Below are 24,333 nucleotides of genomic sequence, written 5' to 3' on the forward strand. Positions count from 1 at the left end.
GCCCACCATCGATTTGTACAGCAGTATGGATGTTGTTCACGGCTTTTCTTTCGTACAATTGTTTATTGGTGACATGGTGAACCATGCCAATGCATGTGTCAGACTGTGAGTTTAATTTGGCAGTGGCAGTGTGATGGTTTGGGGTGCAATAAATGCTTGTTTCAGGCGATCTTCAAGTTATTCAGGGCAATCTCACAGCAGAGTGCTATGTGGATGAAATTGTTAGGCCTAAAGTCGTTCCTTTGCTGCGCCGTAACCAATGACGTCAGTTGATATTCCAGCATGACAATGCACGCCCCCTATGACACAAGTCTTCCTTCAGCAAACTGGAATCATCGTGATGGACTGGCCTGCTTATTCACCAGACTTAGCCCAATTGAACACTTGAGGGATGAACTTGATAGGCGAGTTAACAGGTGTGTGTGTGTGTGTGTGTGTGTGTGTGCACACGCACGCACGCACCTCAGTTTCGAAGACGCTGTGCATGTCCTGTTGACAAGATTTCATTTATTTTTTTCTTCAACAGACTGAATGCTTATTAATGTGCTTTTTATAAATAATAACATTTTATTTCATCCCATGTCTTGTTTTATTTTTTCTCATATGCGTTTTCAAAGTGTCTCAGTATATATAAGATAAAATATGTATTTTGGGGGATAAAAATATCATTTATGCTTATCCTGACTCAAATGTTAAGATAAGCGATTAGTGTAAGTCAGGATAAGTATGAATGATATTTATTTTTTTTAAATACATTTTATCTGGCACTGTTGTGTAACGTAAGATGTAAAGGTGTGAATATGTAAAGTTTTTTAACTTAAAATGTTTATTGAAATGTACAAGAGCCAGTGGCCTACATATCTGGAATATGATAACTGAAGTAGTTCTGCTTTCTAATCATACAATTTCTGTTCAAGCTGAATGCCTAATGTTGATTTGAAACAAATACCCGTTAATACTTAGGTACATAGCTGCAGAACTGTTATTCTTGTTATGAAAGGACCATGAACTGTCTTAAGCATTTGCCCCCAAAAATATGTAAGTACATGAAGACACTTTAAAACAGATGACTTCTGAAAACACATTTGAGTTTAGGTAAAATCTAAAATGTTAGTAATTTGCAATAATTAAATACAGGTATCATCACAGGTACTTCATAAAAAGTGAGCTAAACAATTATATTTGAAATACCTCTTTTGAAAAGTCTTTTGCTTTTGTGTACATCATAAAAAGTGAACCAAAGTAGAATTATGCAATTATATTTTAAATACCTCTTTGTGTGATTATTCAGATTCTCAAGAAAGAAGTACTTCTCTACATTCCTGCCAGTGAAGTGAAAAAGAAACATATCAAAGATGTGTTAGCTGAGTTTTCACCTAAACTTTGTGGATATGGTTTGGTAAGAATGACATCTTTGGACGAAAATATGTGGACCAGTGGGAAGGTAGACTTTCCTCCAAATGTTGATGAACATTTTTGTAGAATCATAATACACCATTGTATTCCATGGCTACCACTCATAATTTACAAGAGAGAGTGTGCTTGGCGTGAAATGGGAACAAATAACATATTCCGTTGCATTGAAGGCCTCTCTGACTATGAAGAAGGTTTTTGTGGTCATGTTAGTCACATTTTACTGAATATCTTGGAATATGGATATAAAGATGCTCTCATGCAAATTGAAGATCTTACAAAGAATATATTTAAGGACTGTAGCGATATTGAATCAATCTTCAAGTTGATGAAAAACCTTTTTGAACCTGTAATACACGGCATGTCACCTGACAGCTTGAGTGCCCTGGGGTATGTTTATAGTAAACTCTCTGTGAATCAAGATTGCATCAGGCGTTCACAATGGGTTACACCAACCATCTGTCAGTTAATTCTGAAAGGTTTTAAGGAAATTTCTGTGAAGGACATACCAAGCACAATGATGTCAGCTTTCAAGAGGATTGCAGAAAGTTTGTGTCAAGTTGCATTTCCTAAAAGTCCATGCCACTTCTTCACTGTACTGGAATACTGCTTTCATCTGTTTTCACCTGAATATTTCTCCAAGCTGTTGCAGAAATCTATTTCAACCAATACATTCAAGGTACATGACAATGAACATGTGAGATCGGTTCTCAGAGGAACATACAGTCTTGTGAGCACAGATGATGAACCCTCATATTGCCAGTTCTTTGAGAGATTGCTACAGCACTTACCGTTGGAATTTGCCCTGGCAGAGGAAGAAAATGTAAGCTTTTTCAAAACAGATACCCAGACTATCATTCGTATGAAAGTGGAGAATGAATGCTCTTCTCTAATGAAGACAAGAAACATTGGGCAGATGGTTGTGCTCCATGAAGTGCTTTCCAAATGGGAAAAAGTTAAAGGAGATATTGCCAGATGTATGGAACAGAAAGTGAATGGTATGTGTGAAAACACCCACAAGACTCGTGATTTTGACTGCCACAAATTACAGACACTTTTGCTTGCAGACAATCTCTTTGTTGAACCTTCCTCTCGTGTTGAAGTGATGAAATTACTGGCAGTGTCAGACAACAAAAAGTTGCACTCCTTGTTCAAAGAGATGTTGAAACATGACTTTTTGGATGGTTGTGGCGAAGATATCCTTTCTGAATTGACCCAGAAATGGTTTGAAAAAGCTATTCAGTTACACTGTAGCGATAGCCGATATGTCAGACCAATTGATGATTTACCACATGTCTATGAATATCTGGGCTGGGCTTTGTCTGCAGATTGTGTTTCATGCAATTGTATGCTTGTCAAGTGTTTGAAAGAGAGAGCATTTATGTTCTTGAAGACAAAAAATGTGCAAAGCTTAGTTGACAAGTTACTGGAAACAGATTTTGAAGAAGATTCACACTGCCAGGAAGTTTTTGCTGAACATTTACAGACTTATCTGTTAGAAGGAAAACAGGCGGTTATGATAGGTATAATTCTATCTAAAGCTGGAACTTCATCCTGGATTGGATATTCACAAAGCAGAAACTATTCAAAGTAAGTATTAGTTAACCAGTGGCTATTTTAAGATTTATTGTTATGATTGGTTTTGGACGATGCAATCCTTCCCATTGTTTGGCAGTATTCTGGTGGTTTTCTCTTCAAAACTCCTCTTTCATACAGATGGCATGTACATTCATCTGTGGACCTAGTGCATACCACAGGCCCTTGTGTCTTGCGAGGATTAAAGATTTTGAGAAAAAAATCAATTTGAGATGACCCCCGACTCGAAATGCCTCACAGTACAATACATTATGACAAGGCCGGACACTTCGGTGTACCCCACCCGCCTGCTTTGCCGATCGCTACGCTGCCATCGCATGCAATCGATTAAAACTTTATGTAAACATAATCATGGATGATTGGCCTATCGATCACCACTCATGGCACCTACCAATTCTTTATTGTTATTTCTGCAAGTCGATTGAAACCCGATTTTGACATTCAACTAAACGATCTTGACACAAATGGATGGTGATATGTCCTGACAAAATTGGGGTGTGGTCGAAGCAAGCCCTCTGATTGGTTGATGTTTGCAAATCTGCACATTCTTTGTAAATTTGCTGATTTTTTTCCTTTCGTCGACTGCTTAATGTAAGAATATTTTTCGAGCAATGACTTCTCAAAAGAAAGTATCAGTTTTAAATGTCTCCTAAACAAGCATAGTCTACTGGCCCGATTTCACAATGCAAATACTAAGGCTAAACCTTTCCAAGGGAGAGCAAAAACTATTACCAGACCACCTCTTCCCCAACACTGGCCAGCTTTCCAAACCACCCCCTTCATTATTCCCTTCTTCTCTTGCCCTATCTTTCTTTCCCTCCTCTTTCTCTCATTATCTCCTCCTCCTAAATCAAATTTCTTGTCAACATTCTTGTTTTCCGATTGAAATAGGTGGACAGCACAAAACCTTAACAGTGACAGGTCAAATTGTAAAAAGTGTCTGACAATAAACCAGTGGGCTACCAAATAACCCTGGTTATGTTTGTCCTTTTTTTACATTTATAGAGCAAAACCTACAGTTAAAATAAGATGATATTACAATATATTACTAATGGAAAAAATAATATATTCAGATACTTTTTTCTTCTTCAGATGATTGAAGTCAAATTTCATGTTTTATATTATTGGGTATTTTTTAAACGATATCACAGGTTTATTGGAAGATAATGTTTGAGGAGTTGAATTACAATTTACAAGGCAAATATACCTAGTAATAATAGTCACAGCATATGAAACAATCCCAAGGATAACAATGTTTTTTGACCAAAAGAACAATAGTAATAAGAGATGAAAGTGTAAGCTTTACTTAAGTCAACCAATGTCTACAAATCATTTTTCTGATCCTTGGTTATCTACAGTTATGTCTGAACAAAAACAGTACTTCACATGTGTTACTTTATGTAAAACACTTACTAGAACAGTGTGTTGCTAGTGAATAAAATTGGTTTATAGACATTACACATACTGAACTTCTGGAAATGGAAATGGGGTTATAAATCAGGTTTTACTAGTGTGCTGCTATTTGCCAACAGAAGAGAATGAGCATGGTGTCTGAGCAGTGAATATCAATCCTAAGTCTGTTCATGACTGCTCTTGATCAAGGCCTCCAGTTTCAACATTTCATCGCCATAAATAGTTGGAAAATTGCTGATGAGGCGTTAAGCAATGACAATGCAACACCACACACACCAATTTTGACACCAAAGTTCCTGCAAAATGCTAGTATTGACATCATAAAGTGCCCATCAAGATCACCTGATCTCAGTCCCATCGAACACGCATGGGATGCTCTAGAAAGAAGTCTTCATGCCTTGAGACATCTCAGAATGTTAAGTCCATGTTGATACAGCAATGTTGCAGGTTGTCTCATGCTGTGTTCACAGGTGTTAGGCAGTCAATGCGACAATGTTGCCTTGCTGTTGTGAATGCGAGAGGGGTCCATACACAGTATTGAACAAGTTGGCTAGTGTCTATGAAATAAAAAAGTCACCCCCATCATGCTGCTTTTGACTGTTGAGGGTGCACCACACCCTAATCTATGTACCTTAGGTGAGTCTGGTAACGTGCATTACCAGCATCCCAACATGGTGACAGGTAAGATCGCTTGGCGATTATTTCCCTCGAATTAACAGTCTTACACGTGTATACAATCACAATTATTTAGCACACTGATAAACTTTGATGGTGTAAATACATTGAATGCACTACATTTTTATCCCCCCGGCCTGTAATATCTTCTTAATATCTTTCAGCAAAACTTGGCATATATGTGAGGCAGATGCCAAAGTGGTGCCTTTTGCTATTTGCAGTTTTTTGTGATTTATTATTTTCTCGATTTCCATGGAAACGATTCGGACTTAGTCCCAAAACTTGGGGAGGGGTGGGCTTTTATTTGCAGATTTTGTGTATTCGAGCACAACTTGAAAAGCTTTGTTTCCTCAAGCATTCATCTTTCAACAGAACTTGGCAGATATATTAGGCAAATTTTGAAATGGTGCCTTTTGCTATTTACAGATTTTTGGCATTTATATTAGTCATGATTTCCATGGAAACGATTTTGACTTAGTCTAAAAAAAAATCAAGCTGGACTTTAAGTAACTGTCAGATAATTTGTTCTTTCAAATATGTGGGGGTCGGGGGGATATGTCATCTTCTGATGACTCTTGTCTTATTGATCCCTGTGTGTTGAAGAATATGCATTTTAAAAATCGTGTTAGGATGTCGGTAATGCAGGGTGAAGGATGATGGTAACTGAAGAATATTGTGTTAGTGTTGTTAGTTTTAATATAAAAATTATAAAATACAACATGTTTACCAAGTGTAAAGGTCCCTAGGGATGAAAACATTGTTTATGTGGTATCATTACTAATTTACCTGTCCCACTGCGGAAAATTCAACGAATGTACGATGCAGGTATGCTCAGAAATGTAATTTCAGCATGTTTTTCACTTTGATGTAATTTGAGTTCCTGATTATTCCGTCTTCTTGGAGAGCTCGTTTTTTGAGGGTAGGGATAAGTACAGAGTTGATTTTAAAGGTACTAAGCTACATTAAAATATGTCTACAAAATATCATATTAGACAGCTGCTGGTTCAGACAATTTGTGCTGAATTGTATGAAGTAACTCCATGACTGTATGGCAATAACAGTAATTGCATATTTTACGACATCTGAAATGAGAGGTCCTTTCATTAATACGATAATCTGGGAGCTTTATGCAGGGTTGACAGGGTTTTTAGAGGTACTTACACTATCAGGAAGAACAAGAAGTACCACAATGTTGATCAATGTACCACATGGTCTAGATAGGAAATTCTTACTTTTAAGGTTCATGTATATCTGGTCTGGATGGATCCATAAATTTCATAAATGACCCGCCCATGTCCCAAGTAGCCCAAAGAAAAAAAGCAGCTGCTACCTGTCCTGCCAGACACTGGAGGAACACAATGAGTGCTGTTTTGAGTTTTGAGATGTTCCCTCAAGGTTTACAGACTCGACATCCACAGTAAATCTGATCCGAGGTCATGCACGTGAAACACGTGTTTACGTGACCTGTCAGACATTACATCAACAGATTGAGTTGATCAATAACCTGTATTGATAAGTAAATCCAGTGCATTCAATGTATTCACACTGTCAGTGCGTGGGGAACTAGCTCGGAATTAAGACGAAGTGTACGTACAATACGTTGACAAGACAAAGGAATACATTGAGTTCAAACTTCTGTAGTTACATAACAAACAAATATACAAGACATAAATGAGGTGAGCGGAGTACCTGCCAACCCCAGGGTGTTTCCTACGAGCGGCATTATCCTGCTCGCGGACGTCATACACAAGCAATCGGAATACCGGACTCGTTTTGTTTTTATTCAATATGCTTGTAGATGTAAGAATATATATACAGTTTTTGACGACAATGGACAGGCGACGACTCAAAAATGGACAGACAGAAAAACAATTGCACTTCCTTGACCAGTTGATGTGATGGCAGACACGGCCAAAGGGGATGACCAATTAGGGCTATAAATGTCATATACAGTAATTAATTGCCTGACAAGTCAATGTACAATGCGGAAGTGATAAGGATTGCATAGAGTACAGATTAGTATCATATAAATAATTACAATAAAGTCTCACATGTCTTGAGTACATAGTTTTTACTTTTTAAATATTTGGACGAAGGCTGTCCTGAATAAGTCCCTATAACAACACCATCAAGGTTTATAAGTGTGCTAAGAAATTTTGATTGTATACACATAGGAAGACTGCTTATTTGAGGGAAAAAATCGCCAAACAATCTTACCTGCCGTCATGTTGGGATGCTGGTAACACAAGTTATCAGCATCAGATCAGGTACAGTACTAATGCTTAATCCTCTTTTAGTGTCCGCTCATAAGCCAGATTTATCCAGTTGTAACACATTTTGTATATGGGTATGTTTGGAACATAAAGTAACTCATGTGAAGTTTCGTTTTTTGTATAGAATATTACATTGTATTAATTTTGCATATTTTTTCAGATTGTATGAAAAGATGCTGGTGAAATGCATCGAAAAACGTGGCTTACTGGAAACAAAGAATGATGAAACCTGCTTTCTTCAGATGTTAAAAAATGCGGAGTTCTGGACAAACCTTCTGGAAATGGCGGAGCAATATGAATTCCTGAATACAAATGTTGTCCTTGGAAAAGCTTGTAGGGCTTCTGCCCAGATGGCACAAAAGTTGTGTTCTAACACATTGTCCCTCATATTTTCAAAGAAATTACATGCAGTAGTGAAAGATGGCTATTCTAAGTGTACCAAACTGCTTTTAGTTTCTGGTACAGTCTGCAAGAAAGAAGACTTGGATAAGGCACTGTCACTGTTACCCGAAGCTAGGAAAAGGGCAGAACATGATGACGAATTCATTACTAATATTTTGAACAAACTTAAACATCTCTTTTGGGGAAAATGGCCTGATTTAAAAATTGCAGTTAAAATGTTTCAGGAAATGCACAAAGAAGTACAGGCGGGATCAGTAGTTGTATCAGCTCTTCTTGATCATTCATTTTGGGGCCCTTTCTGTGATATCCTGAGGTCTAGTGATCATATTTTCAATGTTTCAAAGTCACAAAGTTTTTGGAAAATCTCTAAAACAGTGATAAACCAATGGTTATCAATTCCTGATATTTTAGAAACAGTTATGCCTTCAAATCCAGAAGACGACATTTGCCAGCTGTTTGGAGAAGACAGAATTGAAGATGATAACCCTTATGTAACTGTGAAGGTGATGGGAATGCTTGCTTCTGAATGTATAAGAGACTATGAAAATATGTGGAGGCCCCTTTTTGATGGCTCTGATCAAAGAATAGGTGACATGCGACCCCTGCTTGATGTTGATGACAGTGTTTCTGAACAGTCAGTAGCAGAATGTCATTTTGACAGGAAGTTACAAGTTTGGGTTAAGAAAGCAGTTCACATGTTTGACAAATACTTTGAGTATTCTGCTAGAGTTGAAATATTGAGGAAGGTGTTGAAAATACTTCACTTACAGGAATTGGAGGAAACATTTGCAGAATCTGTGCAAGCATTTACATCACTTGAAGAAAATAATTTGGATGACCTAACACTGAGACAGCTGTTTGAGACTGGAAACATATTGAGTCAGATAAATGAGATACTTCAAGGTGAACTTTCAAACATTTTGGAGGAACTTTCAAAATCATCTTTTCTTGTAGACTTTCTTCGAGAGACCGCCTTGGAAGATCTGCGTAACCTAATTGATGCTGTGGAGGAGCACTCAGAACAGTCTGTGCAAGAATCAACTGTGTCTGCTCTGATAAATGTGAAAAGATTTCTCAGCCCAATACTTAGGGAAACTCCCCATTCAGAAGTGAAACATGTGTTGACAATGCTGCAGAAGTCACTGACTGATTCAAAAATAACCAACCTGGATCAAAAGATTTCTGAGTGTAACACCCACCTTCACAGCCTAAAGGCTCTTTTTCATAATGTTGCCAACAGGGGTGAAGTTACGAAAGAAATTGTCAAGAAAGCTGTCCAGCAAGGATCAAAGTATGTATTTACGTTATCCCAGTCTGGATGTGATTTAAATCTGAAGTATAGGAGTCACAACACAACAAGGACTCATACACACTCTGACATTAGTGACTTGAGAAGCAGAGTTATGTTAATGAATACAGATGTGAAAGAGAAAGGCAAAGCCAAAAAACAGGACAAGATCAAAGAAGATTTTGAAGTATTTAAGCAGTCTGTTGATGATGCCATGAATATTGTTTCAATTTTGACTGAACTCTGTCAGTCAGGTCATCCAGAATATCCTGATAAATACACAGTGTCATTGAACATAATAGATCTGCAGCAATGTGCCACTGAATATGGCAATACACTAGTGAATTGGCAAAGTGCATTAAGAGATAGTAGAAACCAATATTATTGGCTCAACTTTTTTTATCCTGAACAATTGCGTCAAATTGAAAATCACTTCAAAGCAATACACAGTAAAGTGGATACAGAAATATCCGATCTTTTGTCCTTTACTGGTTATGACTTAAAACATTTATCAGGAGGAAATGACATATATTCCCACGTTCAGGAGGATATAGGACATGATGCCTTTGGACTGAAAAGTGTTGGAAAAACGTTAGAGATCTTGTTTCAAGGTAAAACAACAATGTTGACTCCATTTCCTGATACTAAATCTGGAAGGGTCGCTGACGCAGTTCAGGAAGGTGAATTATTTCTAGTGGGTTTGAATGATGATAGTGACCTTGCTGTACCAACTCTGTTAGCTTTGTACAAAAACACAACTAGATGTTTACCAATGTCAAGCCAAGTACTTTTCTGTCAAGAGGATACACTTTGGGAAGACATTGAACTTCTCATACTGAAGGTGTCTAGGTGCAAAAGGGAAAAGAAACCAAATCAGCTCTTCTCCATTGTCTGTGTTGAAAATCTGTCAAGTGAACTTCAATTTAGGCTTGTTGATATACTTGAAACAATGGAGGAAGAGTCTTACCTGCTGGCAATAATATGTAGAGGAAATGCTCATCACCCCTTTTTAGATCATTTTGGAGAAAATGTTCATCAAGTGCAGCCAATGTCACAATCAGCAATGGAAGAATGTCTTCAAACATTATGGCCAGATGTTGTCACTGTCTTATCAGATGTCCCAGGTCAAGGAAAATCAGAATATATCCAGCAACTGGCATGGTCAAAACAAAAGAGAGTCTGCTCATTGCATGTCAGTGGAGAAATGACCCCAAAAGAACTTGTGAAAAGATGTCCGACATTGATTTGACATCATCAGATCTGCTTCACATTGATATTGGAATGCTTTCTAAACCCAAGGACGTGGATCTGCTTCTCACTCAGTTGATAGTGCTAGGTTTTGTTTCCCATGGATCTGATCTAGTGAAACTCACAACAAAAACAATTTGTATTGAGGTAGCAAACACTATCAGTAACAGTCTTAGAAACTCATTAAATACAGTTTTGTGTTTCAGAAGAGAAGTGCTCAAATGGCAAAATTATGCTAATTTTTGTGTAAGCAATGAAACATGCAGCCCTTTGCAAGTTGTCTGTCACTACTTGCAAGCGTATGACTGTGGAAAACTGGACACCACTGACTTGTACTTTACCGGTGAAGCTGCATGCAGGCCCTTGCCACAGGAAAAGTGTACAGAAATGCTCAAGAAGTATTTTTCAAGTGGAACAGATATGTCCTTCACTCTCGTGAGAACATTTTTAAATGTGTTGTCGGATCAATTGAAAAAGTTTTCATGCAGTTACTTCTTCAGGACAACAAACATATCTGGAATGCTTGGTGGAGATGCACATTTAAAAGATGTTAAGAGTCAGTTGTTCAGGGCTCTCCTTGATGTGTCAAGGGAATTTGCTACAAGATCTGTTCATGCATGTCGGGAAGATCAGACAGCCAGTGTTCTAACAATGAGTCAATCTGCTGATATCAATCAGAGTGTGGAAAATCTAGTAGCTACTTCTGCTTCAGCTTCAGCAATGACAAAACGTGTAGAAGCCATGATACAGTGGGAGGAAAGTAATCATTTACTGATTGCATTTCACAATCAAGACATTCAAACACTTTCTGCTCTTTACAGGAACAAAAGTTTGGTACCTGTACATGTGAAAACACTCTTTGAAACACAAGTGAAAGCTGCTATGCCTGAGTTCTCAAAACTAAGTCAAACAGAACTTCAAGATATGTTGCAACGAATTGCCAGATTCAAACCTGGAGCAACATCTGATAAGGTTAAGAATCACATGAGTTCATCTTATGCTCTGACACCTGACAATCTATTGAAAATGATACTAATCATACTACTTAACGAGGGCTCATGTTCCTGTCATCATCATGGGGAAACTGGGTGTGGAAAACAAGTTTGATCCGATATTTGTCTGTGATCTGTGGAGTAGATCTAAAGATACAGAACATACATGCCGGGATTGTAGAAGATGAGATTATTAGACGGTTTTGGAAGTGAATGAAACAGCTTTGAACTCCTTGGATGACGTAGTTTGGCTGTTTCTAGATGAAATCAACACTTGCAACCACCTTGGTTTAATCAATGCAATTCTTTGCCATCACACATGCCATGGTATGAGGCTTGCTCCCAATCTTGTTGTCATGGCAGCATGTAATCCATACAAGATAAGAAGTGATCAGAGTATTTTCACTGCGGGACTTGAGACTAAAGTGCAAGCTGATGAAAGGTCTAGACTAGTGTACAGGGTGAATCCTCTTCCAGAAAGTATGGTGGATTTTGTATGGGATTATGGCAGTCTGAGTGACAGCGATGAAAAGGCATACATAAAGCGCATGATAACTGGCTGTGTTCAGCGGGGTTTACAAAATTGTGTAGTTGAACTGTTGGTTATGTCTCAGAGCTTTATCCGTGAAAGGGAACACTCAGGATCATGTGTTAGTCTTCGTGATGTGAGTAGATGTCGGAAGTTGATTGACTGGTTTAAAAAGACATTGAAAGAGAAGGAAAAATTAAAGGAGAAATGCTTTCCTTTGAGTTTTCAGATGGAAAGGTCCTCTGTGGTCTTAGCATTAGCACATTCATACCACTCTCGGCTACCAGACACATGTAGCAGACAGACCTACAGACAACAAATTGCAATGATCTTTGCTAAACATCTTGTCAGTATAACTGAGCATGACATCATAACTATCATCCAAAGTGAACAACGAGACATTCTCAATAGAATGGAATTACCCCAAGGTACTGCTAAAAACACAGCTCTCCAGGAAAATGTATTTGTCATTTTGGTCTGTATCCTTAATCACATTCCTGTGTTTGTTGTAGGGAAACCTGGTTGTAGTAAATCTTTGTCTCTGCAGCTGATTAAGAGTAACTTGAGGGGGAAAGACTCAAAAGATCCATATTTCCAGAGTTTGCCTCAGTTGTTCTGTGTGTCATACCAAGGATCTGAATCATCTACCTCTGACGGTATCCTCAAGGTATTTGCTAAAGCTGAAAAATACAAAGAGAATGACAAAGACAACAGTGTTCTACCTGTTGTCATTTTGGATGAAATTGGACTTGCAGAGATGTCAAGATTTAATCCCCTAAAAGTTCTTCATAGTTTGTTAGAACCTGGGGAAACAGAGCTTCCAAATGTTGCTGTTGTTGGTATTTCCAACTGGGCTCTTGATGCAGCTAAGATGAATAGAGCTATCCATCTCTCAAGACCTGACATGGACGCTAAAGAGCTATATCTTACAGGAATTTCTATCAGTGAGACTAGTGTATCAGATAATCAGAAGAGAATGAGTCTGTCATCACTGCACCCATCAGAACACTTTGACAGAAAAATTAATGAAGATCTTGTTCAAGCAATTGCAAATGCTTATTTGCAGTATACAGGAGAACAGACATTTAAGAATTTCCATGGTCTTCGAGACTTCTATTCACTTGTGAAATATGTTTCAAAGGAATTCAGTGCCTTATCTGACCATGACTCTGTTGATTCAAGTGTCCAGTTACGAATCATTACGAAAGGATTGCTGCGTAACTTTGGGGGACTGTCCAGTGAAATCCACTCTGTTCTGACAGTATACAGAAAGCATTTGGAGAAGTTGCTTTCTGTCAACTTCCCTGAGGTGGAAGACATTCCGTCAGTGTTAGAACTTGTAGCTGAAAACATCAATGATAAATCTGCACGTCATTTACTTTTGTCAACAAGAGGAGAATCTGCTTTGAGCATAATTGAAGATTTGCTAACTGAAAAGAACAGAAAGTTTGTGTCAATCCTTGGTAGTCATTTTGAAGAGGATTTAACAGATGACTACAATTATCGTATTTTGAGCAATATCATACTGTGTATGGAGCAAGGGGTGGTACTGATTTTGAAGGATTTGGAGAATATATATGGTAGTCTGTATGACATGCTCAACCAGAATTACACAATTGTAGGCTCAAAGAAGAATTGCCGCATTGCACTTGGAGCTTACAGCAACCCATTGTGTCATGTGCATGATGACTTCCGATGCATTGTGTTGGTAGAGGAGGACAAACTAGATCTATCAGACCTACCATTTTTGAACAGATTTGAAAAACAGTATATGAAACTGACTGAATTACTGTCAACAACTGAAATGAAGGCTGTGTCAGTTTTAGAAGACTGGGTCAGTGAAATTGCAAGTATACAAGGGCATACATTTACAAGGTGTGATGTTATTCCCATAGACAACCCAGACATGGTTGCTTCACTTGTTCATTTTGTATATTCAAAACAGAACAATGAACCTGACTCCACTGATCATATGAACATGTGCAAAAGAATGATGCTGACAATGTGTTCTCCAGAATCAGTAGTGCGAATGGATTTGAGTGAACTTCAAAAGAAAGACCCTAATGAAGTACAAGAACTGCAGGACATGTTCTTTCATTTGCCTGTTCACTATGGTTTGGCACATTTTCTGAATGCAAGACTTGAAGACAGTGAATGTTGTTTGAAGGAAATAATCTTTACTCACAGCAATCTTCACACAAATGTTAGTGCATGTGTGGAGATGAGTACAGCTGTTATTCAAAGTGAAAAGCTTGGTGCTTTCAAATCTGAAAAGCAACTTTGTACCAGAATAGGGAGTTTTTGGAATGACCCTTACAAGACATGGCTTGTTATTCAGTGCTCAGCAAGTACAGATCAGGAAAATATTCTCTTGATGAAATCTGTTGCAGACCGAGAACAGGCTGATTTCATATCCACAAAAAGACCCAAAGACCCAAAACATGTCATGATTGTTATGCACATGGACAGAAATGATTCTGAAAACACTCTAAGTTTTGTAAACTTTTTGAGTGGATGGAATATGACATTCATAGATAGCCTTGACAATAGGGAGATCTCTCTTCAAGACGTACTGCATAAAAGGAAGATACATCTTATTCATGACAGACGCCCAATAACCTCCTTTTTGAAGCAGCATCTCTTTTGGGCATTCACCCTACTTGACTATCATGACATACCAAGGAGTTTGGAGAGTCTTAAGAATGTAGTTGATGCCACAGTGAGTGATTCAAAATTGATGAAAGTCCTGGAGGAATTGGTGTTTTCCACATTAGAGGAACAATCATATGCAGATGAATCTCAGTGCTGGCAACTTGATGTAGCATGTGATAGACTAAAGCTCTACAATTTTCTTACCCTACATGATGCTCTTGAACATGAAGTTTCAACATGTATAAAACATCCATTAGCAGCCCTTGTTTACAAAATTGAAGCTGCAAGTGCTTGGGATTCTGTGACTTTGTGGTGCAATACTGAAGACAAAGACAGAAAAAGAGGGGTCTGGTTAAACCTCACACATGATAAAACTATGATTGATACTGAATCAGTTCCACCACCAGAGGGTCCTGAGTGTTACGTCATTCTGGACAGTGTACTTTCGCTCAGGTGCCCCTTCAGCAAAGTGTTCATTGATCAGATAGAAACTTTGAAAGAACCTTTCATGGATGCCTTCAGAGCTGAATATTCAGACCTTGATATTGATGAAGTTAATGAAGAAATCAAGGATACATTGACAATGCAATTCCAGCCCACAGTGAGTCAGGCAGCAATGGACATGTTTGAAAATACTTACACTGAAAACCAGTTTACTGACTACTTTCATGACTTTTGTAATGTCATCTTCTCAGGAATCAAACTGCAAATGACAGAAAAGCAGAGAGAAAAGGCAACAGAGAGGTCAATCTTGTCACGATTTACAAGAAAACGATATTCATTTGAATATGATGTATGCAGTTTGCATATCACATGTTGGTTGTATGGCCCAGTCATCGAATCAGAGGTCAAACTAATTGATGTGTGCCTTGACCTAACAGAGACAGAAATGGCTGACTTTCTGCAAAGCAGTAACCTCTCTATCAATGCAACTTTATCTGATTCACAGAAACAAGCAAATGAAGGTTTGAAAGAAGTACCTTCAGGTAGCTCAGAGGAACATGGTGCATTGGAAAAGTATGTCCAAGATGAGGATGCAGAAGAACAGCTAGATGCTGAGCGCACAAGCAGTGTGGTGGATGTAATGGATATAGAGTTAGAATCTGAATCTGAAACACAAAGTGGAGATGAAATCTGTTACCAGATGGAAGACTATTTGAAGCCACCAACTCCTGATGAAATACAATATGAAGAAAAACCAAATTCTGATGAAGATGAAAGTGAAATGATCAAAGACAAACTGTCAAATGTAGATGAACAACCATGTGCAGATGACTGTGAAGATGTTAACACTGCCTTAGTGAGTTTTGCCTGCCAAGAGTTGATCCCTACAGAAAAGCTCTTGTCAAGACTTGATTTAGAAAAATGGATAAATGGGGTTAATCTGGTTTTATCTCTTGCAGGACAAGTGTCAGAGTCAAAAGACTTCCTATCACTAAGAATGTGCAGTGACTTCACATATGTTGTCTTGTTTCCATTCAAGTTGCCAATGAGTTACCTGCACAGATTTGGCCAAGCACTGAAATCTGATACACTTGAAAGTAGGACTGTCTTTAATATAGTTTGTGAGTTAGCTGAGGAACTGTTAAAAACAGGATCAGTACCTTGCAGTGTTCTACAGCATTTCTTTTCTATTTATATCAGCAACTGCTTGGATGCAGACACACAAAAGTCTTTGCTGGATTGGACATTCGAATCTTTGCAGAATCTATCAATATTTGAGTCTTCACTTGACTACTTTGGACCAACAAATCTTCAGACTATGTTGATTGAAATCGAATCAGATATTCTTGGGGAGGAAAATGTAGTTGAGGAGTCACCTGTATTACAGTGTTTGGAGGATTGCATTGATACTTTCAAAGGCAATGGGGAACCTGATTCTGAGTTAGCTTGTCTCTCCTGCTTGATGTTCTGCAAACAAACTTTTGTCCCCAGAGCTTTCCCTTAGACAGCGACACACTAGAGAAAGTGTTAAAGTGTGACAAAATCTTTAAATCAGATGGATTAACCTTACATCATTTATTTGCACTGGCCTACCTGAAAAACTTTTTGATACATCTTGCCTCTGAGTTGAACAAAAATATGGCAATGGATGCACACATCATTCAAAAGGTTCATGGGATTTTCAGCTGTGATGAATCTGATACTGATTCACTTAAAAACATGAGAACAAAGTCCCTACAAACTTTCCTTTTGAAAGTCATTACTCAGGACCCAGCCCTAAAGAAATTGGATGAAGTTGTCAGTGAGTATTCATCAGAGTGGCCGTTTGTCAGTGAATTTCAAATGAAAGATGAACATAGATTCTTGGCTTTAGAACTGTGTCCCATGGAAATGACCTATCAGGATGTCTATACTCGGATTCTTGATGCATATGATTTATTACCCAAAGACAGCACACAACTAAAGAAAATACTTCAAAGCATAAAATCCAATCCTGAAATTGTGTATGGTGTCTTTGCTATTGCTCTTCAGAAAATCTATGTTGTTCAGAGTGTACGAAGAATTACTGATACAGAAAGAAACGAGAAAGTGAAAGAGTTCTGGAAAGAATGTCATGTCAGATTGTTTGACAATCAACGACAAATGTTCACAAACTTGTGTACAATGGAGGATTTTGCATTTCTGTTGTTACAGACCAATCCAAATAAATCAGCAGAAGACCACCATTTGTCAATGTGCATTTTGCACTTGATATGCGCTGTCCTTGCCTTTAATTCAAATTATGGAGCAGTCAGTCAAAAAAGTCCATTTTGGCTGAGGTGTATACAAGCTCCAAAAGATTTACAAAAGATCTATCTTCCAGGATGTGGTTATAAAGAAGGAGACTTGCACTGCTATACATTAGCCCCATTGGTCACAAAGAAGACAAAGTATGCCAGATCTAACTGTTCATGTAAAAGTGTTACAATCCATGATGTGACCATAGAAGACCATCAGTGCAGCATATGCGAAAAACCTCTGCAAGACAGTGATTTGTGTCATATTTCAACCATGGAGAGTACAGGTCATGACAGACAAGGGTACATATTTGTTGATGTTGGATGCCTGAAAAGTGAATATGTATCTGTGGGAAGTCTGTCTCCTGCTGCATTCCGGGTCCTACAGTTATTTGTACATGGCTGTTATTGTGCATCACTTGCTTTAAAGTTTACAACTAAGGAAGAACTTTCAAAAGCAATGCACTTGCCAGAATCTGTTGATCCTTCAAGCTACATTGAAAATCATCTTCATGTGCACTGGTGTGCTTTGAAACGTTTGACTGCACTTGGTGATTCTCAACTGTCAAAACTGTTGAACTTTATCATCAAGGATTGCATGCCCCTCATTGCTAGACATAATGTTCAGTTTCATAGCAGAGATGAACGTGAATCATACGAGAAGGAATTTACCACATGTATTGATAAGATCATGGAGAAACGGTTCCAAATTGTTCAGGATGAAACAAAACAATACCATGCTAGACATTCTGACAGCACTGCTTCAAGGCATGAATTACTCTTGGCTGAAATACCTTGGGATGAAGACAGATTGGCAAAACTTCCAAGATTAATGAGAGATCATATAATTCCCACCACAGAGAACTTGCAAAGGGAATTTCACATTCTGAAGCAAGTGCATGAATTTCCCATGATGGCATTGCTGTTTGATAGACTGAAACACATATCACTTCTACAGCATTTGATCCCAATTGTACAGTGGCATAAGTGTGTCATTAGATTTGGTAGTCACAAGCTGACAAGAATGAGCTGCAGGACTGTGACAGTTCAAGATTTCATTCATACACATCGACAGCAGCTCCTGAATGCAGATAGCAAGAAGGCAGAGTTGCAGAAGAAATTTGACACTTTCATGAAGTCTTGGAATACATTGAAAGATCATCATGATGATCTGAAGACTTACAATCAACATTTGCCAGAATTAAAGAGAATTCATCAAACCATCTTACTTCAAGATTGTTTAATGATGACAAAACAGTCTCCTATGATGCAGTTACTGTTGGCATTGCAAGCTATCCAGAATGACTTTCTGTCAGACGCAGCAGCTTTGTGTTTGTCTACAAATAGCTTATCTATAAGCTTTCTCAAAACGTCACCTGGGGTTGCAGTTGTACCTGAAGTGCAACTGCAACACCTCAATTCCAAACAGGTTATACCAGTGCCAGATTTGACAAGTACTCTTAAATTCTCACAGATAAGCACAAAATTTGGGCATGGCAGAGAAAGACACTATGACATGTACCAAATTGAAACACAGGTTGTTGATGAGTGTGTACTGAGCAAGCCAGTGATCAAAATTGGATCAAGTTTTCCATTGATAAACTTTGCTGGTGAATCATTGCATAAAACAGATGAATTGTTTGAAAGTGTTTCAAGGACTGTTGGTCATGATCCTGTTGACAAAGATTTGAAGAATTCCATTCTTCAAGTGAAAGAAAAAAGTCCATCAAATATGCAAATACTTTTAGATTATTTGCAAATGACATTTAGTTTACTGAACAGAACCCCAGTATCTGGCAGTGACAAAAGTCAGTACTTGAGTGAATTCCTACAAACATGGCAGTCCTTGTTCCCAAACAGAGTAAAGGAAGTGGATGGATTATGTAGTAGAATTAGACTATGTCAAATCATTTCTGTGTATGAATTCACAGAAGATATTGTGGCTGATGTCATTTTTGATGGCCTCGAAGAAAAATACAGGAGTGAACTACCGGAAGAATGTTTAAAGCAGTTGAGTGCATTGGTCAAGTGCTCTGGTTTCAAATTTCAAGAAGCATTAATGTCTGCTTTGAAGAAGATTGTATTTCGGTATATCCAGTCAGGATTTGCCAGCCAAGATGAGAAACTGGCGCCCTTACTCATGGAGAAAACTCTGTGGCCACAGGGAGTTTATGAAGATGCAGTTGCTAAAAGTAGTAATGCAGATGCTGGACTACTTCATGATGCGCACTGCATTGAACACATTCACTGTACCATTGTCTTCATCGCTGAAAGTGTTCAGGTAAGTACAAGTGCAACACTGATTTAATATGTTATTGCCTTAAGTTTTCTTAGTTGACGTTATCTAATATTCTTTAAGGAAGGAAATGCCTCTGCATGTATTTCGATAGGATAACTTCAAAACTGTCTCTGTGGTGATTTCAGTCAGTGGTCTTCTTAATGAATTTTGAGTTACAGTTGTCCATTTGCCTGTCTATTCAACATAATCCTCAGTCGAGTCAAAATATGCCTGCCTGCGATATCAGATCAATGGGATAAGATTATACATGCTCCATGAATGGAGACCAGCCTCATGGAGACGAGTATGCTCCGAGTGAAAATGTTAACCCCAGTGGCATTTTTCAAGTCACATCTGTGTGTAGTGGCAGGCACAAAGTGATGATGTCATGCTGCCCATGACTGCACATCCTCTGTCCATTCACCATGATGCCAAATATTTATAAGCCAGGGTTATATGTCTATTTTGAATACATATTGCAAAATAAACAACAAGAGAAACATGTAAGGGAGTGCACATTAGCAAAGATGAAACATATTCATGTGATTGCCATTTTGGGGTTATCACATAACAAAATCACAGACAATGATATTAAACAGTGATTTTAAAATGCTTACCCCAACCAGAAATACTATTAATATTTTCAAGTTTGTTCTCCTCAGCTCCATCACTGACATTGTGTATGGTTTTAATAAACTCCTTCCATGTGAAAATTTCTTGTGTCGATCAAGCTCTAATCTTTTTTATCACAATATGTCAGATTTTGAGTCCACCTATACTACTTCAACTTACAAATATGCTGTTAACACGTCATATTTAGATCACTTGTCATATAACCTACAGTTTAATTTTGCAAAGGGTTATTAATTAGTACATGATAGTTGTTATTTATTACACTTACAACTGTCTTGAGGTATGAAATCAAATTTCATTCTGTGTTACCAGGAACTGAAAATGAAGGAGGAGAAGAGATCATCACGGTTTTATCCTGTACCAAAGCAGATGGAGAAGAAACAACAACGTAAGAAAGTGCGCTTTCGGAAGAAGTAATAAAGACTGGTAAAATCCTACCTTTGACAATCTTACTGGAAAACAAGGATAAGTTGGACCGGCACAGAGAACACATTTACAAGTAGTAGGTGGTGCACGGCAATGAGCAAACCCATTTGGTTTGTGAAAGGTAGTGCAGATGTAGGTTAGTGCACGTGCAGTGCATGAGGATGAAATTGATTCCACGCGTAGCTGGACACACCTTGCTCATAAGACTCTCACGTGGTCGGTGTAACAAGTCGGACAACCTGGGGCCCCTTCACTCACAATGGCAAGCGCGCCAGTTGGCGGCACTCATACATGCTGATACAGGTCAATTGTAAGGTCGGTTCTCAACTTATCCTTGTTTGCCAGTATGTTGTTATCTAACTAATCTCATATCATTTTGAATTATCAAATGACACTATTTGCATTAAAACTCCTTTTATTACAATTTTTAATTCTGGATGATAATTATCCCTCGCAACGCTGCGCTTTTATGGGGGTATTAAAATGTACCTGTCCGCTCGTCTGTGCACATTTGTCTTTTCCGGAGCATAACTCTAAAACCGTTCACTATTTCTTCACCAAACTTGGCACATAGATAGATCTGGTGGTCTGCTGGTGCCTTTTGGTAGTTTTGGATTTCTGAATAAAATATTTTGTGCGTTTCCATGGCAACAAGTTTGACTTAGACTGAAATCGGTGGTAGTGCTCTTTTCCGGAGCAGACCTCTAAAACCTTTCAATGTTTCTTCACCAAACTTGGTACATAGATAGATCTGGTGGTGAACTGGTGCCTTTTGGTAGTTTTGGATTTCTGAATCAAATAGTTTTGGCGTTTCCATGGCAACAAGTTTGACTTAAACTGAAATTGGTGATAGTGCTCTTTTCCGGAGCAGAACTTAAAAACCGTTCACTGTTTCATCACCAAATTTCATACATATGTAGGTCTAGTGGTGAACTGGTGCCTTTTGGTAGTTGTGGATTTCTGAATAATTTTTTTTTTTTGTGGCGTTTCCATGGCAACAATTTTGGCTTCAACTGAATTTGATGGTAGTGCTCCTTTCTGGAGCAGAACTTTGAAACCTCTCAGTACTCTCCTTCCACTTTTCTATATACACGCCAAAACATTTGACATAATCATAACTTGTAGACATATTCATGAAGAGTATTTTGCCATTGAGGGGGATATTGATGACTTTGTCTTCTTGTTTGATGTGCTTGTGGTTGATTTAGAAGATAAAGCTACTCTGTTTTTAATTTTATGTCCTTTATCGCTGATTCAAGTTCGCTAAATGTAATTTAAAAACCCAAACCCAGGTTTATATTCAGTCATCTTTTTAACACTCTAAAACCATTTGAGCAGAAACCAAAAGAGGTTTAGAATATTAAGGATAAAGGCGCCTTTCCCTATGAAGTGATAAATGAAACTTAAATTTGATCTGGATTTTTGATATTTGCTTTGGCAAAAATAATAGTACACGTATATAGTATAATACTACGTATATAGTACAACAACTTGTGCTCAATGTGCATTACATGCACTTCAATCAAATGATGACACTGACTTAGGTTGTTTTTATCCCAAAAATTAAACCATTGCTGCTATCATGCAATTCATAACATTATGAAATGGTTCTGTTTCATATACTATTTTACCATAAACATGTTTTGTGTTTTGAAGTTTTAGGTCTTCTGAGAGAAAGTCAAATGAGCTGATGTCGCTACTTCTTATTTATTTATCAATTGTCATTGTTTTAAACATCTTCACCTCAGAAAGGGCCATTCAGTTTCCAATCTTTCTGTCATCTTGAAAGTTCTGTTTATTCACAGAGGGGAATGTTTATCACCCGATGCATCTTACAGAGCCTGATTGCTTAAGCAAGTAATTATTCATTTTGAAGATAGTGATGATTTGATGGCTGCATTGCAGTTTGCTGACACTTTAGGGTACTGTGACGCATGATATGCTGCCCAATGTCTGTTTAGAGCCTATTCTTAGTACATTTACCTACCTCAGATTTCTCTAGGTTTAGGTAAAGTGATGGTTTGGTCCACAACATGCACATATAATTACCAAGAGTGTAAAATACAAATTCAGGTGAGCAACAGCACCTTGTAGCTCTATTCTATTACTTGTCTTTTGGTTAATGCTTTTTTGAAAGGTCATTTTGTTTCTTTTAGGTTCACAGAAACTGAAGACAAAGGATAGAAGACAGGTGTTTGTGCATGAAATGAGTTGAATAACTTATGAAAAGAAATTGGAGCTATGTTTGTAATGAGGCACATCTTCATCATAGACTGAGTTTGAGTGTGTTATAATTTGTTTTATGATTAATGCATCTATAGCATTACTTATGTATATTACATGTATTTCTTATGCATATCACGTTTCATTTCTCTATGTACTTATATTACTATTGATAATGAAACTTGAAACCTAAAATGATATAAGTATTTGGTGTCTATGTTGTCGGTAATTAACTGAACTGTATGTAATATGCTTATGTTTGTGCAGTTTTTAAATAAGTAGGCAATACTTTTTACAGATGACTGTTTATTCACGGTCGATCATAAATGATGGAGATCTGCAATGAGAGTAAACACATCATGTATAACAGATAATTAAATAACATATAATCCTCTATCCCTCCCCAGGTCATTGTCGGATTTTGACAAAGATGTGGCAAGGACTGAAAGAAACAGTTCTGACTAGAACTCGGGTTTGAGTTAAATAAAGCATAATGTCTTGAATTGTCCTTAAGTGATTGGGAAAAGTCTAAACGTTTGGAACAAACTGGAATAAAGAGAGAAACTGACAACAAAGCATTCAGGGCTTTCACTGGGTAGACTGTCCTTTGGCCCAGGGACTATTCTGACTCAATAACATGCACGTAATCAGACAGCCAGTTTGGCTTTTTCTTGGTGCGGGTAGAACGTCGTGGGTGGATCACACTTGTGTCTACTGTTAGGGTCGATGAAGGATCGATGCTTGGTGACTCTGTCAGGACAGTGGGTTTTCTGATCACCGGACAGAGTGGACGGGATCTATCAGGTGAGGATGGTGTGGATTGTGAGACATCAAGCGTAGCAGCTGGTCTGGACGGCACTTGCTGTTGATGCGGAGTGCATTGTTCGTCACCAGTAGAGACTGTTGTAGGTGTGGTCAAGTGTTCTGATGTTGACTGAGCCGGATGTGGACATAGTATGGGGTGGTGGTATTGTCAAGGGTAGATGTTTGTGGCCTTGGCAAGTCATCAGCAATTGAGCCGCCTAGATGGAGGTTGGAAAGCAGGGATGTACTTCCTGAGGAACTTCCGATTGGCGAGGGTCACTCTACCTGATCCGTCTACCAGCAGACAACATACTGGTCAATTGACTAACTTCGACCACACATCCTGTTTTGTCCCATTTGAGAGGGTGAGGCCCTATCTGGTTCTGGATTCTGACAAAGTCACCAACTGCGCAGAGGTGGGAGCTGTTTGGTGTGCTGGGTGAGACGCTCTGCCATCTTCATATGTCGGTTTCTGAGTGCCTCCTCCCTCAGTAATAGTGTATCGCTCCATGTCTCATGAGGTTTGTACCGACCGGGTAGGATGGGGATGAAGTCCTTGATGGCTCTGCCAAAACACACATAGCAGGAGATAACTTTGTGTCTCTGTCTGGGGTGTTCCTGTACTGAAGCATTGCCCGCTGGAAAGCATCCGTGTCAAGTTCACCTTGGGGTCCGGTGTTGTCAGTGATCATGCGCTTGACTGTCTTCACGCCAATTTCTGCCCTGCAGTTGCTGTGGGGAAGGCGCACAGAAGATAGTCGATGATGT

At 38.4% G+C, this 24,333-nt stretch overlaps 2 protein-coding genes across 2 annotated transcripts; both read left to right on the top strand.

The window, feature by feature from the left end:
• The first annotated feature begins 888 nt into the window (after nucleotides 1-888).
• LOC124266162 lies at nucleotides 889-15,920 on the top strand. The gene is made up of 7 exons (XM_046700964.1): nucleotides 889-3,003; nucleotides 7,531-9,063; nucleotides 10,658-10,743; nucleotides 12,342-13,152; nucleotides 14,935-15,082; nucleotides 15,431-15,781; nucleotides 15,885-15,920. Exons 1-7 carry the CDS (start codon nucleotides 1,406-1,408, stop codon nucleotides 15,918-15,920), a joined length of 4,563 nt encoding a protein of 1,520 aa, XP_046556920.1. The 5' UTR covers nucleotides 889-1,405.
• Nucleotides 15,921-17,483: 1,563 nt separating this feature from the next.
• LOC124266149 lies at nucleotides 17,484-23,026 on the top strand. The gene is made up of 3 exons (XM_046700958.1): nucleotides 17,484-19,482; nucleotides 20,425-20,538; nucleotides 22,695-23,026. Exons 1-2 carry the CDS (start codon nucleotides 17,662-17,664, stop codon nucleotides 20,527-20,529), a joined length of 1,926 nt encoding a protein of 641 aa, XP_046556914.1. The 5' UTR covers nucleotides 17,484-17,661; the 3' UTR covers nucleotides 20,530-20,538; nucleotides 22,695-23,026.
• The last annotated feature ends 1,307 nt before the right edge of the window (nucleotides 23,027-24,333 follow it).

The sequence above is a fragment of the Haliotis rubra genome, unplaced genomic scaffold (assembly GCF_003918875.1).
Source record: "Haliotis rubra isolate DU_JTF1 unplaced genomic scaffold, ASM391887v1 Scf1233, whole genome shotgun sequence".
Lineage (NCBI taxonomy): Eukaryota > Metazoa > Mollusca > Gastropoda > Lepetellida > Haliotidae > Haliotis > Haliotis rubra.